The sequence below is a fragment of the Aquarana catesbeiana genome, unplaced genomic scaffold (assembly GCF_042186555.1).
Source record: "Aquarana catesbeiana isolate 2022-GZ unplaced genomic scaffold, ASM4218655v1 unanchor234, whole genome shotgun sequence".
Classification (NCBI taxonomy): domain Eukaryota; kingdom Metazoa; phylum Chordata; class Amphibia; order Anura; family Ranidae; genus Aquarana; species Aquarana catesbeiana.
This window is the reverse complement of record NW_027362662.1, coordinates 403,207-420,112: the sequence shown is the minus strand read 5'-3', so window position 1 is coordinate 420,112 and position 16,906 is coordinate 403,207. Positions and strand designations below refer to the sequence as shown.

The 16,906-nt window shown below is 44.7% G+C and overlaps 1 protein-coding gene across 1 annotated transcript in view; it reads left to right on the top strand.

Moving 5' to 3' along the window:
* Window positions 1-16,906, top strand: part of LOC141121918 (uncharacterized) — a 274,854-nt gene that overhangs the window by 59,338 nt on the left and 198,610 nt on the right. The window contains exon 4 of the mRNA XM_073611667.1: window positions 5,874-5,971. Coding sequence (XP_073467768.1) covers window positions 5,874-5,971 — 98 coding nt within the window. The remainder of the gene's footprint in view (window positions 1-5,873; window positions 5,972-16,906) is intronic.

Genomic DNA, 16,906 nt, shown 5'->3' with positions numbered 1-16,906 from the left:
TACCTCCCTTTCGGGCTGATATCCTCACCCGAGTCTTCGCAAAACTCCTCTGGCCATAATGGCCCTCATCAGAAGGAGAGGGGTACGTCTTTATCACTATTCCGATGTCCTCCTGTTGCTGTCCTAAGACAAAGTCCAGCTGCTGGTTCACAGGAAACAGTTAATCTCCACCTTGACCAGCTTTGGTTGGCTCCTAAATCTAGGAAAAAGCCACCTAGAACCAGTCCAGCGCCAGATGTTCTTTGGGGCCCAGTTTGCTACAGGCTCCATCTCTCTCCCAGTGGGGAAGATCACTGTCATCCAGGAGAGAATTTTGTGGTCTCTAATCCCTTCAGGGCTGAGGGCCTTATAGTGCAAGAATCTATCGGCTCATCGTTCTCCACGACCTCTATGGTAAAGTGGTCCCTGCGGAGGTTATTACCTTTCCAGTCAGGTTTTCTGCAGTAATAGAAATCAGGAGGCAACAGTCAACCTATTCACATGTCATCAACGACAAGGAGCAGCCTCTTCTGGTGGCTTCAGCGCAAAACCTGCCCAATTGCCACTCTGTTGCCCCATCTCACGGGTCAAGGTCATGTCCGATGCCAGCGGTACCGGTTGGGGAGCCCTCTGCAGATCGGATCTTGCTCAAGGGTATGCGTTCTCTCAACCAGGGCTAGTACATCATGGAATTTCGGCAAGCCTAGTGTGCCCTGCAGTCCTTCTCCCATCTCCAGAAGGGAGAATCAGTATTATTAAGAATGGACGACTCCCCAGTGCTGTGGTAGATGTACTGATGTTTGTCTGTTTGTATGTCTTATACTCGACGAAAGAGATTTAAAAACAAAAAAAAAGAAGTGAAAATGGAAAACACAATGGCGATCTCCTATGTGAGGAGCCATAGAGGCATTTAAAGCTCCACACTATTCTGGGAGGTCGAGCCCTTCAGGTTTTGGGCCTAGACAACATCTCATCGGCCTACTTCCCGAGGGTCCAGAGCGTCCGAGCGAATTTCTTATTGCGCATTCGGTTAAGACATTAACGAGTGGTCTCTTCGCGGGCAGGCATTGAAGTGGATTCTGTCCCTGGGAGTCAATCCCGAAGTGGATCTATTCTCTTCCCAGGTAACTTCAAGCTGGTGAGGTATTACACTCAGGGTCATTGCAGCTAGGCCTCCAGAATGGATGCACTGACAGATCAATTGAGTTTCAAGAGGGCATACACCTTTCCACAGCTCCTAATAATCCTCAGGTCCTTTTAAGACCTCATGCGTAAGCAGTCAAAATGGTGGCAGTAGCCCCTTACTGGCGGAAGCAAACCTTGGTTTCCCCTCCTGTGCCAGCTCAGCTTTCGGGATCTGTTGCCTCTCCCTCTCGGGCTGGACTTTCCTTCTCAAGTGGCAGTCCTGCACCCTTGTTCGATTCGGGTGCAGGTCAAGGATGATTTCCACTCTCATGAGCTCTACGGGGATGGGCACGAATTAGGTCTATAGAAGAAGATGGGCCAAGTCTGTCAAGTTATCATATTCTTCGGGCAGATCAGGAAGAAATCCAAAGCTCAGGATATTTCCAGCTTTCTTTATTTCAGCCTAGATTTGTCTCTATCCATCAGCTCTCTAAGAGTCCGAGTCTCAGCTTTGTCGGCCTTCTCCGGTGCTTCGTGGGCTGTTCACCCTTTAATCCAGCAGTGATTCCATAGGGAGTTAAAACTCAGCCCTCAAACTAAACCAAGGTTCCCCAATTGGGATCTTCCTCTTGTCCACAACTCACTGACTGAACTCAGTAATACGGGTCTTCCCCGCTTTTCTATTTGGAGACCTTTTGGCTAAAATCACTTTCCTTGTAGCTGTTACCTTGGCCAAGAGGGTGTCGGAGGTCGCGCCCCTAAATTACAAAGAACTTCTTCTGTCCTTCTTTCCGATCCGGATGGTCCTTATTCCTAGGCTCAGCTCAAATCCGAAAGAGATCATCCTAACTACATTCAGGACCAGGAGTCCGCTGAAGTTCATCCTCTGGACATAGGCAAAATTCTGTAGGTATACCTGCAAGCTGCTTCTTCCCTTTTTAGACACTCAGCCGACCTGCACTTTGGCAGCAACAAACTGAACTAAGCTTCAGCTAGAACAACTGCGGCCTATATCATCTAGTTCATCCATCAGACTTTTAGAACTAGGGGCCTGGATCTTCTGGAAGCAGTGATGGCATGTTCCACCAGGGGTATAGCGGCTTCATGGGCAGCAGCCCGGCACGTGGCTCCAGACATGATCTACAAAGCGGCCTCATGGGCCTCTATTTAAACGTTATCGTCATATTACGATATTGAGCCCGCTTTGCTATCTTCTGTGTTATAATTCCTGTCGGTTGACGGGTCAAATTGAAATTTATTGCTGTTTAGCGTACCCACCCGTGTGGATTGGCTAGTTATTTCCCACACGTAGGCTGCCATGGAGTCTGTCAGGAAAAAGGAAAATTTATTATCAAATACTTACCGTAATTTTCCTTTCCTGATGGACTCCATGGCAGACGGAGTCCCCACCCATCGGTCAAAGAGTAGGCTAGTTATGGAACACAGTCTATTCAGGTGAGCTCAATCTTATAGGGTATGGGGTCCTATAGCATTGGAGAGGAGGCGGGGTTAACCCACACGTAGGCTGCCATGGAGTCCATCAGGAAAGGAAAATTATGGTAAGTATTTGATAATAAATTTTCCTTTATTTCTGCAAATCCCAGGCTCCACTTTCTGTAGTCTTGTCTATTTGTTGTTTGTTACATTAAAGTTCATTTAAAAATAAAAAAAGGTGTGGACACCACATATTTCTTGTGACAGTGGAGCTCCAGCTGCAGAGATTCACAATAAAGTTCAGTAACAAAAAAAAAAAAAAAAAAAAAGAAGTGTCGTGGAGGACGACACATGCTTCCTGTCCAACATGGTGCTTCACTCTGCAGCCAGACCCCGACCCCAACAGGAAGTGATGTCAGATGCAGACAGGAAGTTCTGGGTGAGAGGTGAGTCGGGAGGAAGTGGAGAGGAGACGTTTCTGGAAGTGGCAGTAGAGGAGGTAATAAGATCTTATTTTCTATTTACACCCAGTAACCCCCCCGTCATGTCCGTCCTCTTCCTCCATAGTCACTGTGATGTCTTTTATCTCCAGCAGATGATGATACACACATATATAGTGTGGGAACCTAGATTAACCCCTTCAGGGGGATCAGTTGATGATTAATATATCTTCCTTCCAAATCTGGCCATACATGGTTCAGTTTTATCGTTCAGCCAGCGGGATGAGAGGAAAAAACTGAAGTGATTCCCCCATCCACACATTGGAGGGGGATGGGGGAATCCTCCCCACTGCACTATTGTATTCTGACAATGGGGGGCGCTCCTCCGCTCTCAGAATACACAGATCAGTGATGAAGCTATTGGCTGCAGCCGCTGATGGAGTGACTTTTATCCGTCAGTGACCACACATGGATGGAAATGTGACCGATCCCTGCTGAACCAGCTGAATTTCCATGTCTCTATGGTCAAATCCCAGGTCACCATGGTGACTAGAAATGGCGTACTGGCCCCTGGGCTCTTGTCATTCTCACTGTTGGTCTGAATAATGTTTCTGCCTGAAACCCGGACACATTATTCAGACAGGAATGTGGCTCGGAGCGGGGCCAGACGGGAGGGGGAGGGGAGGAGGAGGAGATGATGACACCCGACCTGTGAAGTGAGGGGTGAACTGGACAGGACAGGACATGAGAGGACTCATCTCACTGAGCTCCCGCTGCCGATCTTTCTCCTTTCCGCGGCCACATTACTGTCACCATCGGCTCCTGCTTCCACCCACAGCTGCCTGTGTCCCTGCAGAGCCCTCCGGCAGAACAGAGAGGAAGGAGCGGGACCGAATCTCCAACATGGCGCCACCTCGGCACTGCCACAAAGATCTCCACAAGGTGCTGAGAAACAGGACTACAGAGTCCTTACAGGAGTAACCAGGACAAGCGTGCAAAGCAGCCAGCTAAGAAACCAGCCAGGGAGGGACATGCTGCTTTATGTACACAAGATGTCCTCTCCATCCACTCTGCTCTCACACACTGCTGGGGGAGATGTACAGGACATGCAGGAGGACACAGGAGGAGGGGGATTGGATTACTGTCCTACACTCCATGTCCTGTGTTCTGCACCCCATGTCCTGCAGTGACCTCCACCCTTCACTCCATGTTCTGCACCCCATGTTTTCCGTACTGCACCCCATGTCCTGTGTTCAAAACCCTGCACCACATATCCAGCATTCTGCACCCTTTTCCTGCTTCCCATGTCCTGTAGTGATCTACACACGTCTCCGGTACCCTGCACCCCATGTCCCGTGTTCTGCAAACTTCACCCCGTGTCCTGCATTCTGCACCTCACAAATTACTTGCCTTGCCCCGGGCGCTGACAGCCCACAGTACACTAACGAAAACTGTCTCCTAACTTTTTAACTGACTCCGAGATTCAAAGCAAATTTGTCAAGCCCTCCCCTCCCCCTCATCTCCTTCATTATGTAAGTCATGCTGAGATAATCTCCCATTGGCTGAGCAATATTCTCATTTGTCTCTGAGCTCCTTCTTGCTATTCCTCGTCCTGCCTGTTGTTTCCTTGGATTGATTTTCTGTGTAGTGACCCCGGCTTCATCTCTTGGATGCGCTCGTCTGTTGCTTGTCCTCACCTTTATCCTGATTCCTGGATCTCCTCCTCATCTCTCCTCCATATCCTCTTACACAGCTTTTCTCCACACCTGCAGTGATCCTGGGGGGTGGAAACTTGGCACCAGCACTCAGCAAAATCCATCCCCACCATTAGGAGCTCTGGAGAAAATTGCCTGCTATTTACACTCCATTCCTCCGCACGTCACCTGATCACATGAGAGCTTACTTTCACAGATTCCTGACAGATTTCTAAATGGTAAAGGTCAAAGTTCACTCTTCAGTTTAGGAGAGGTAGGACACACCCAGGAACAATGATTTGGTTTGCACAGGAGCCTCATATAGAGGACCCCTCAAATCTCCCCATCCAAATGTCCCTCCATCCAGAGTCTATATGTCCTATGACATCACACTGACCTCACAGCTCCTCCTCCCAATGTCCCTCCATCCAGAGTCTATATGTCCTATGACATCACACTGACCTCACACCTCCTCCTCCCAATGTCCATCCATCTGGCTCTTTTTCTGATGATCTTTGGAAGTGGGTGGACCCTTGGTATCTTCACTAGCAAAGTAGGACTGTTGTACCAGTATTGTATGTAATGACATCAGAATGCCTGCTACAAGCTTTTATTCTGCATAGTGTGGGGGTTCTGTGTGGGTAAATTATACCTCAGTCTGAAGTTGGGCTTTAATAAAATGGAGACCTGAATGGTGAGGTGAGGAGGATTCTGGGAATATCATTTAATTTTACTATTTGTGTTCAGATCTAGAGTTTTCCTCCTGTGAAGTCTGAAGATCATATGACCTTCACATTGCCTCCCCCTCCCTCCCTGATAGAATAGAGAAATAAAAAGAAGATTCTAGAAGTCACCAGAGAGATCATGGAGGAGAGGTGAGCGGTGCTGGGAATTCTGGGACATTATCCAGTAACAGACAAGGGATGTGTCTGGATGGTGACTGTATCATTGTGTGTGTCAGGTTCCTATAAGGTGTCAGGATGTCACTGTCTATTTCTCCATGGAGGAGTGGGAGTATTTAGAAGGACACAAGGATCTCTACAAGGACATCATGATGGACAATCAGCCGCCCCTCACATCATCGGGTAAGAGGAGACTTTATTGTAAAGGAGAGAGCAGTACGGAGGGTCCACCTAGATCCCCCATCATCTGATAAACACATAGAAACAATGTATTCAGTCAGTGTGTGTGTTTCCTACAGATGGATCCAGTAATGGGAACCCACCAGAGAGATGTCCCCGTCCTCTGTATTCCCGGGATTCCACACAGGAAGGTCACACCATCCCCCACCATCATCAGGTAGATGAGGAACAATCACTGATAGTATCATTAGGATCTGTACGTTATCTGCATTGTTACCTTTGATGTCATTTTTATTATATATTCAGAGTGGAAACCTGAGAGATTCTAAAGTTGAAGTTAAAGAAGAGATAAAAGAGGAGGATGATAAGGATGGGGTGATGGAGGAGTCAGAGTATCTTAAAGAACACAAAGATCTGTACCAGGACACCATGGTGGAGTCATCCAGCTACAGAAACCCACCAGAGAGATGTCCCCGTCCTCTGTATTCCCGGGATTCCACACAGGAAGATCACACCATCCCTCACCATCATCAGGTAGATAATTGACAGTTATTGGTAGTTCTGATTTATACACAGCATGTTTGTTACAATGAATGTTTTATTATATATACAGAGTGGAAACCTCGGGGATGATAATATTGATGTTAAAGAAGAGTATAAAGAGGAGGATGAAGAGTATGGAGTGATGAAGAAGTTTTCAGAAGGACACAAGTATATTATGGAGCCACCTAATACCAGGAACCCACCAGAGAGATGTCCTCATCCTCTGTATTCCCGGGATTCCACACAGGAAGATCACACCATCCCTCACCATCATCAGGTAGATGAAGAACAATCACTGATAGTATCATTAGTATCTGTACATTATCTGCATTGTTACAATTGATGTCATTTTTTTATTATATATTCAGAGTGGAAGCCTGAGAGATTTTAAAGTTGAGGTGAAAGAAGAAGAGACTTATGTGAGCGATGATCAGCAATCTATGGAGGAGGATGGAATAATGAGGCTAATTCTAGGGGACGGCACTCTTACAGAAATCAGCACAGGTGGGTCATTAACACTAAATACATTCTTCCACCCATACTGCTCACTGATTGGTCCAGAGTAGGGCAAGGACTGGGTGATATCCGCCTGTAATCCCCTGGTCACTTTCCTGAGCTGTGTTCCCTGTCCTGTATTCCTGTATTTCTCTTGGATAATCTTCCTTCTCTGTGCTGCAGACACAATTTATGTATCTAGACTGGATTTATGGAGATTCTGGGGTTCAGCTGGCAGCAAAATGTGGATTTTCGTTCAATAGATTTCTATTGATATTTTTCATTTATAACAGAGGTAAGTAGACAAGTTAACATACAGACACACAAACAACAGTATCCGTCGAGTAATGTAGAGTTTTTTTGTTTACTAACTATAGATACCTATATATGAGATAATATACCAATATCATCGTGGATAGTATTATCGTTATGTGATTTTATTTGATTTCTCTGGATAGGGGGCGAAGGTAGAAGAGTTGACTACCCTCCCGGACACCCCTGTGGGTGCAATACTGTGCCCGGGTTGGAGACAACTCCCTCTCTCTTATAATGTATACCTTAATAGTGCAAGTCTATAATTCCAAAGTGACTCAAACAGTAAACATTAAACCATTGAAGTAGAACAATAGGATTTCTATCTATCAAAGTTAGGAGCTGAGAGCCTTGACAGTTCCTGGGGATCTAGTCCAGATTATCCATGGTTGCCACAGTTTGAAGCTATGCTCCTTGTTTTTGTGTCTCAATGCTAGTGTTGATTCATGGATGAAGTGTACGTGGGTTGCATTCACCACATCACTCAGTGTGGGTGGGGCAGTTTTTCTCCATTTTCTGGTGATGTTGAGTCTTGACAGTAATACATGTGTTATGATATTTCTAACCGGCTTTGGGTATTCTATGTCTAGAGATAATAGCGCCAGTGTGTCAGAAACCATGAAATCTGGCCGAGACAGAAGTACAGTTAAATCACACTTGTTTAATTATAAAAGTAAAAAGAACAAACATAGTCAAAACATAGCCAAAGTTCAGTAACCGGAACAGATAGTCAGCCAAGCCAGAAGTCAGGGATCAACGTAGAGAGACAACAAGCAGGATCTGGAGCCAGAAGGGATGTCAGAAAAGCAAGTCTTTTAACAGAAACACAGGAGATCGTCACTGTGATGTTGACCAAGGCGAAGGCAGAGCTTAAGGCGAAGGACTGGATGGCTTAAGTAGGCAGGACTGATGAGCAGGATATCATCAACAGCTAAGTAACTGTGGAGAGAGATGGGAGCTGGCAATTGGCCAACAGCTGAGCGGCCAGCTCAGAGAAGGAAGGGCTGAGTCCAGCCCTGACACAGTGAAGGCCTCAGAGGGATTATCGTTTGAGTAATTTCAGAGAGTAATTGGAAGATTTATTTCCAATAATGTGTTAATTTGGGGCATTTCCAGAATATATGGAGCATATCTCCCCTCTGTCTGCACATCCTCCAACATTTATCATCTAGTTTTGTGTCATATTTAGACAATCTATCAGGGGCTAGGTACCAACGCTGTGTCAGTTTGATTGACAGTTTCCATAGGGTGGAACAACAGGTGGTTTTATATGTGGATTTCAAGGCCTTTTCCCATTGATCTACTGTATAGGTACATTCTAGATCTGATTCCCATCTAAGTAATGGGGTTGATTCGGTAAAGATATTTTTTTTTGTTGGAGAAGATTATAGAAGAGTGATATCTCCTTTTGACGTGGTGTTGGGGGGTTCTAAAAAATATCCAAGCCAATTGTGGAATTTTGCAGGACCATGTTGGGAGTGTGGCAAAACAAGGTTGAGTTTGAATGTAAAGGAATGGGTCTGAGTTTGGTAGGTGAAACTCTTTTTTGTAGTGTGGGGAATGGTATAATTTTTTCTTTGAATAAGGGAAAACGAGTTTGGGACTTTGTATGAGGCCAAGGAATGTGCCTCCATCCCCAATAATTGGAAATATAAAAGAACAAGGTTTGGGACTTTATATGAAACATGCAGCCGGGGAGATATCACAGCATCGTACTATAGTAATGTCTGGTGAGTAAACCATCAGTTAGGACCATATATCAAAACATAGTAGCATAATAACCATCATAGTAAATTGGGAAAGCTTTATTCCTTGACATAATACATAGTAACAGGATAGCATAAAGGCATAGTACACAATAACAGCATAATAAAAATACCAGACTGATTGCTGCATATCTCCACAATAAAACATAATAAGAATTGGTATAATCCAATGGAACATACTAATGGTAACATCTGTAAAATAATTAGCAGAGGGTAGCATCTAATAGCTCGACGCGTTTCGTGGCTGTAGAGCCAGTCTTCAGGAGAAGTTGCAGAAGGGATGTCTATAAAATGTTAGAGATGGATATTGAATTGGGTAATTGTATAAGATAAATGTTATGACTATAAAGGAATAGGTCTCACACTCATACTTACAATTCAGATATAAGTCTGGGCATGGGGAATTGAGGGTCAGGCGGGAGGATCATCAGCCCCGGGAGGTGAGGCAGCAAACCCCACTATATCGGTGGAATGAGCACTAAGGAGAGGCAATCCAGGGACGAGATCCCCATGGATAAAGAAAGTGGTGTGAATCACACAGATATATCCCATCTATAGAAAGTGGTAAAATTAGGTATGTAAAAATAATATAACATAAGGTGTATAACATAGTGACTAGTAATATGGTAAAAAGAATTTAGTTATGTCTACCTGGGTGATAAGTAAAATGATGGTTATTATGCTACTATGTTTTGATATATGGTCCTAACTGATGGTTTACTCACCAGACTTTACTATAGTACGATGCTGTGATATCTCCCCAGCTGCATGTTTCATATAAAGTACCAAACCTTGTTCTTTTTTTCTTTGCTGATCAGATCAGTTATGTATGTTATTCCATGTTGCATAGGATCTTGATTGCATTAAATTATTGTCAGAAACCATGAAATTAGGCCGAGACATAAGTACAGTTAAATCACACTTGTTTAATAATAAAAGTAAAAAGAACAAACGTAGTCAAAACATAGCCAAAGTTCAGTAACCGGAACGGATAGCCAGCCAAGCCAGAAGTCAGGGATCAATGTAGTGGAACAGCAAGTAGGATCTGGAGCCAGAAGGGATGTCAGCAAAGCAAGTCTTGAATAGGATCGCAGGAGTTTCTGTGATGTGACCAAGGCGAAGGCAGAGAACCTCTGGACTTGGACGGCTTAAGTAGTCAGGACTGACGAGCAGGATATCATCAACAGCTGAGTAACTGTGGAGAGATAGGAGCTGGCAATTAGCCGACAGCTGAGCGGCCACCTCAGAGAAGGAAGGGCTGAGCCCAGCCCTGACAATTATGCAGTGCCTCCAGAGGGATTTGGACAGTTGATTTGAGAGGGTGTGATGAGCTAGTTTTTATCAATCGGTCCCAGGTTTTGAGTGTTGCTATAATTGTTGGGGAGACATAGGGAGGGATTTTAGCTCCAAGCGCAATAGAGAATAGCCATGAAGGTAAATTGCCACCTGGGATAGTAGAAGTTTCCATTTTCCCCCATAATGTGGAAGGGGAAGATATAAACCATTCTTTTGATTGTGTGAGCACCGAGGACAAGTAATAATCCTGAAAGTCTACGTAGCCAGTTCCTCCTGCCTGCCGTTGTTTAATTAGTTTAACATGACCGCATCTAGTTGTTTTACCCTGCCATATGAATTGACAGAACAGTTTGTAGTGTTTTGAAGTAGCTAGTCTGTATTGGGATCGGGAGGGTTCTGAATAGATAAAGGATTTGGGGAAGGTGAAGCATTTTAAAGGCTGCTAAGTGCCCCATCCATGAGAATTCAAACAACGCCAGCCTGGTGAGATCTTCTTGTCGTTTAGTGCGAAATGGTAAAAAGTTGTGTTGAAATAATGATTTAGTTACATAGTTACATAGAAGGTGAGGTTGAAAAAAGACACAAATCCATCAAATCCAACCTATGTGTGTGTGATTATATGTCAGTATTACATTTTATATCCCTGTATGTTGCGGTCGTTCAGGTGCTTATTTAAAAGTTTCTTGAAACTATCAATGCCCCTCTCTGAGACCACCGCCTGTGGAAGGGAATTCCACATCTTTGCCACTCTAATGCCGCGTACACACGATCGCACATTCCGACAACAAAATCCATGTTTTTTTTCCCGACGGATGTTGGCTCAAACTTGTCTTGCATACACATGGTCACTCAAATCTTGACGGAAATTCCGATCGCCAAGAACGCGGTAACATACAACACGTACGACGAGCCGAGAAAAATTAAGCTCAATAGCCAGTGCGGCTCTTCTGCTTGATTCCGAGCATGCATGGAATTTTGTGTGTCGGAATTGTGAACACACGATCGGAATTTACGACAACGGATTTTGTTGTCGGAAAACTTGAGATCCAGATCTCAAATTTTGTTTGTCGGGAATCCCGACGGAAAATGTCCGATTGAGCCTACACACGGTCAAAAATTCCGACAACAAGCTCCAATCGAACATTTCCCGTCGGAAATTCCAACCGTGTGTATGCGGCATTACAGTAAAGAACCCTCTACGTAGTTTAAGGTTAAACCTCTTTTCTTCTAATTTTAATGAGTGGCCATGTGTCTTGTTAAACTCTCTTCTGCAAAAAAGTTTTATCCCTATTGTGGGGTCACCAGTACAGTATTTGTAAATTGAAATCATATCCCCTCTCAAGCGTCTCTTTTCCAGAGAGAATAAGTTCAGTGCTCGCAACCTTTCCTCATAACTAAGATCCTCCAGACCCTTTATTAGCTTTGTTGCCCTTCTTTGTACTCGCTCCATTTCCAGTACATCCTTCCTGAGGACTGGTGCCCAGAACTGGACAGCATACTCCAGTGCGGCCGGACCAGAGTCTTGTAGAACGGGAGAATTATCGTTTTATCTCTGGAGTTGATCCCCTTTTTAATGCCAATATTCTGTTTGCTTTGTTAGCAGCAGCTTGGCATTGCATGCCATTGCTGAGCCTATCATCTATTAGGACCCCCAGGTCCTTTTCCATCCTAGATTCCCCCAGAGGTTCTCCCCCCAGTGTATAGATTGCATTCATATTTTTCCCACCCAAATGCATTATTTTACATTTTTCTACATTGAACCTCATTTGCCATGTAGTTGCCACCCCATTAATTTGTTCAGATCTTCTTGCAAGGTTTCCACATCCTGCGGAGAAGTTATTGTCCTGCTTAGCTTAAATATTGTCTGCAAATACAGAGATTGAACTGTTTATCCCATCCTCCAGGTTGTTTATGAACTAAAAAAATAGGATTGGCCCCAGCACAGGACCCTGGGGGACCCCACTACCCACCCCTGACCATTCTGAGTACTCCCCATTTATCACCACCCTCTGAACTCGCCCTTGTAGCCAGTTTTCAATCCATGTACTCACCCTATGGTCCATGTCAACGGACCTTATTTTGTACAGTAAACGTTTATGGGGAACTGTGTCAAATGATTTTGCAAAATCCAGATACACCACGTCTACGGGCCTTCCTTTATCTAGATGGCAATTAGATAGAAATAAAAAAAATGAAAAGATACAACTGAAAATATAACAATCACATCAGCAGTGTGCAACTCTTGAGAGATGCTGACCGAACTTGGGGGAAAGTTCAAAAACTGGTTGGTTGAGCATCAAGCCAAACCGGCCTTATTGCTATTGCCTATTGATTGTAGGGCAGGGGGTCCTCACTTGTGTTTAGCTTTGCTGTTCCCATGATTATGGCCAAAGTGAAAGGGATTTGGTTTCCTGCATGTATCAGGTAGGTTGTATGGGGGTTCCGGGATGATTCCCCATGTATGGAGAAGTTTCATTCCTCCTTCAATGGTAGAGATTGTGTGATGGGTTCCATTGTATGTGGCCAGTATAGTAGCCGGGTAGCGCCACCTGTATGCAATCTTATGGTTAGTTAGGGCTTTTGTTACCGTCTTTAGTTTCCTTCACATTTGTAAGGTAAATTGTGACAGGTACACAAACAGTTGTATATCCGAGTATGGTGCTGGAAGGGTGGATACTTCCCTTGCCTTTGAAAGGATTTGTTCTTTGGCCTGATAGAAGTGGATCCACAAGAGTACATCTTTGGGGATAGTTTCTTCCAGGTGACGTGGTTTAGGTATACTGTGAATATGGTCAATGGTGAGTGCTATTGAAGATCATTCTGGCAGTAGGTTAGAAAACATGGTGCTAGCGTACTTGTGCAACTCTGTGGGTGGAATGGACTCAGGGATGCCGCATATTTTAGTGTTATTGCGGTCCTTTTGGTCCGCCAGCTTTGCTTTGATCCACATAGTCATCTTTTTGCTCTGTAAATGCATCCACTAAGTCAATCACTGTATCAGTGCACTCCTCCATTTTGTTTTCCATATACTGCACTCTATCATCCATATGCTTCATCTCCAGAGAAATCTTATGAATCAGGGAGGACAGGTTTGTCATGTGGGAGGATTGAAGTGACATGAGCATATCTTTTTATTGTGGTATCTAATACAGGCTGCCCTGATGTTGGGAATGCAGCTATTGAGGATTGCAGTGAAGAGATTGCATTATCATTGTGCAGGCCTGTACTCAATGTGTCTGCGGCCTGGTGAGAAGGATCCATCCGCATCCTCAATTTAGCTGGGCTCTGGGAGACCAGAGATGCAGGAGAGGAGTCGTGGGGAGAAAAGGATGCTGATCCACCCCTTGTTTCATGTGGATGCTCATCTGGGAGATCTGTATATGCCGCGAGTGATCTCACTGCGGCTCCAGTGGCGCCAGCTTGGCTTCTTCCCTGTGCCCCGCCGAGCTGGAAGAAGAAGGCCATGAGCTTTTTGGGCCTCTTTCCTGGCTCCGCTTGCGGGACATCTGTGCGGTGAGTACCGTGGGAGTGTGGTGGATGCCTGGGGGTCTCGATGGGGCCTTTTTCCTGCCCGTAAGCTGCGTTCGTCCGGTCGGCCGTGAGGAGCTCTAAGCTTAGGCTGCCATCTTCGTGTGTGCACAAGCCACATCCCCAAAATGTTGATTTTCATCATAGGTGTTACTAGACCTAGGCACCTGGGGTATGTACTTTCAGTCTTCTTCCCCATGCCTTGAGTCGGGTAAGATCTCTGACAGAACAATTCTCCCAAGATTACTTGTTCTGTTCTCTGCTGGCTGTGCCGGGTGGAGGGATATGTCTGTATAGTCTCAGACCCAAGTCACTGAGTGCAGTCTCAGAAGATGGGAGGCAGCGGTGTGGGACCTCTGCAACTTGTCTCATGTAAACATTTAAGCTTCCACTGAATACCAATATTATGAACCCTTACACTGTATAATTTATATTGTACATGACATACTCCTGATCCCTGCACTATATACTCTATGTTGTACATTGCATCATTCTGATACTATATAGTCCTATCTGCTGTATATTATACAATATGTTGTACATTACATAGTCCTGACTTCTGCTCTCTACCCACTGCTATATATAAACATAATATGTATTTTCTTTTGTTACTCCCATTTTCTACCAGCTGGACATTTTATATCTGATGATTTGATAGGAGCACAGACTTTTACATGTTGATAATAATGTGATAACATTCTCAGACTTTGGAACTTTAAACATAAAGTGATAATGAGGGAGGAGTCAACCCAATGATGGTGGTCTTCAGGATCAGTCCAGTCTTCATCTTGGTTGTTCTCCCCCCATCCTCACTCTCTGACCTCTGGTGGGGCTCAGTCCCGCTGTTATTCATGACTAATTTACGGTCTAAATAAGGAAGTGCAGGACTTCTTGTGTTGGGAAGATGGCAATGAGTGATAGAGGGGGTGGGGACACTCGTCCTATAATCCCCTCATCACTGTCACTCCTATATGCAGCGTCGCTGTGTGAAACACGTCTACCTGTACCTGTTTGCCTGTCCTGTGGTGTCATTAATGTTACGGATTTTACAATAAAGAGATTCATCACTACTTTGGTGTGCAGCCATTCATTCCTTTTATCTATATTGCACGGCCGGTGAGCCGAGGCTAGCACCCCTTGGAAGAGTCCATTCCCCAGCCTACCTGGTTCCATCACTCACCTAAAGCGGCATTTACTTTTCCTATCACTCCTAAAAAAGACAGTTCTCATTGTTTCCTCACTCTCTGACTAAGGTCCATGAATAAAGAAATGAACTGGTAGGATATCAGAGGACCCATTTACTAGTTGCCTTGAGGGGGGAATTGTAAGATCCTCAGAGACAAAGCTGCCTGATGTGGGCGGAGTCCTGGTTTAGGGGAACCAATCTGCTCATGTCTAGTAATAATCTTTTTTATTTCTATTTTAGTAGATGGACGGGAGATGAGGAAAACCTCAGAGGATTGTCTCACTTTGTCTCCAGACTGTAAAGTAGAAGATGAGGACATCACACAGTATAGTCTAGAAGAAAACCCAGCTACCTCAAATGTCCATCCGGCACCACACAGTGTAGATGGACCATCGTATTCCTCTTATCCTGAGGAACCTCAGACTGTGAGGGATGGTGTCCTCCTTCAGAGGACAGAGAAGAGCTTTTGCTGTATTGAGTGCGGGAAGTGTTTCCGTTTTAGATCCCATCTTCAGGTGCATATAAGATCTCACACAGGAGAGAAGCCGTATTCCTGTCCTGAGTGCGGGAAATGTTTTTCAGTGAAGTCCAGTCTTGACAAACATCAGAGATCTCACACGAGGGAGAAGCCGTATTCCTGTCCTGAGTGCGGGAAATGTTTTTCACGGAAATTTGATCTTTACATACATCAGAGATCTCACACTGGGGAGAAGCCATATTCCTGTCCCGAGTGCGGGAAATGTTTTTCACGGAAGTCCCATCTTAATATACATAAGAGATCTCACACTGGGGAGAAGCCGTATTCCTGTCCTGAGTGTGGGAAATGTTGTTCACAGAAGTCACATCTTTACACACATCAGAAAACTCACACAGGGGAGAAGCCGTATTCCTGTTCTGAGTGTGGGAAATTTTTTTCAGAGAAGTCCAGTCTTTACAGACATCAGAGATCTCACACAGGGGAGAAGACAATCTCCTGTCCTGAGTGAGGGAATTGTTCCTCACTGAAGTCCTGTCTTCCTGTACATCAGGGATCACACGCAACCCTTGAGGTGTATTAGTGACTTGAGTGTGGGAAATGTCTTCTATATGAATGTTGCTGGACATCACAGCTCTCATGTGGGGAAGAAGCACACCCTGATATACACCTCAGATATACTCCATGGCTGATCTTCATCATGTAAGAAACAGTTCATAAGGAGAACAGAGATCACCGAAGACGTGGAAGTGTTGTACCGTGTTGGCCATTGATAGCAGGATAAAAATAAAAATGGAGTCATTACCTTTCATTGGCTGAGTACATTTTGTGTTGTAAAATTTCACAAACACTTAGGAGGTCTGTTTTAAAAAAAAAATAGTTGAATGAATATGACCGGCTGTGATGAATATTGGACATCTTTGATTTCATAAAGCGATTTCCTTTGCTCCATCTAGTAGCAATAATAATAATAATAATAATATGGTTGTCATATAAATGATAGAAACCCCACTCAGCTCTAAATAATACAAATCAGACCCCAGATTCAAGATCCTAACGTGAAAGCTTAGCTTAGCTGCATGGTCATGCACTAATGCGTTTCGTCATCACGTCTTCTTCGGAGGGCCTCATGAACAACAGTTCATATCATATTATTTATAAAATACACTCACACAAGAACCAATCAGCATAGCCCAGCAAATACCAGCAATACAGAGATCTCTCTCCCTGTCCAGCGGCTGTCAGTGTGTATACGACTGTTCTCACTGCACCAGCCACCTCCGATCAACAACACTCATCTCTGCTGGCCCACACACATAGTAAAACCATGCCCCTAATGCATTTGAATGGGCTTTTTCAAAGAGTGTGGCTACACATTTTAGAGCAAGCGCACTTCTTTCTCAAGCCTAGGCCTAAGAAAGGAGTGCACATGCTCTGAAATGTGTAGCCACGCCCCCAGTTATCCTCCAATCATTATGTCACTTCCGTCCGGTGGGTCGGTGCTTTCCAGCATAGTTCTGAGGCAAGCTGAGGGACCTGTCAGCACTGGAG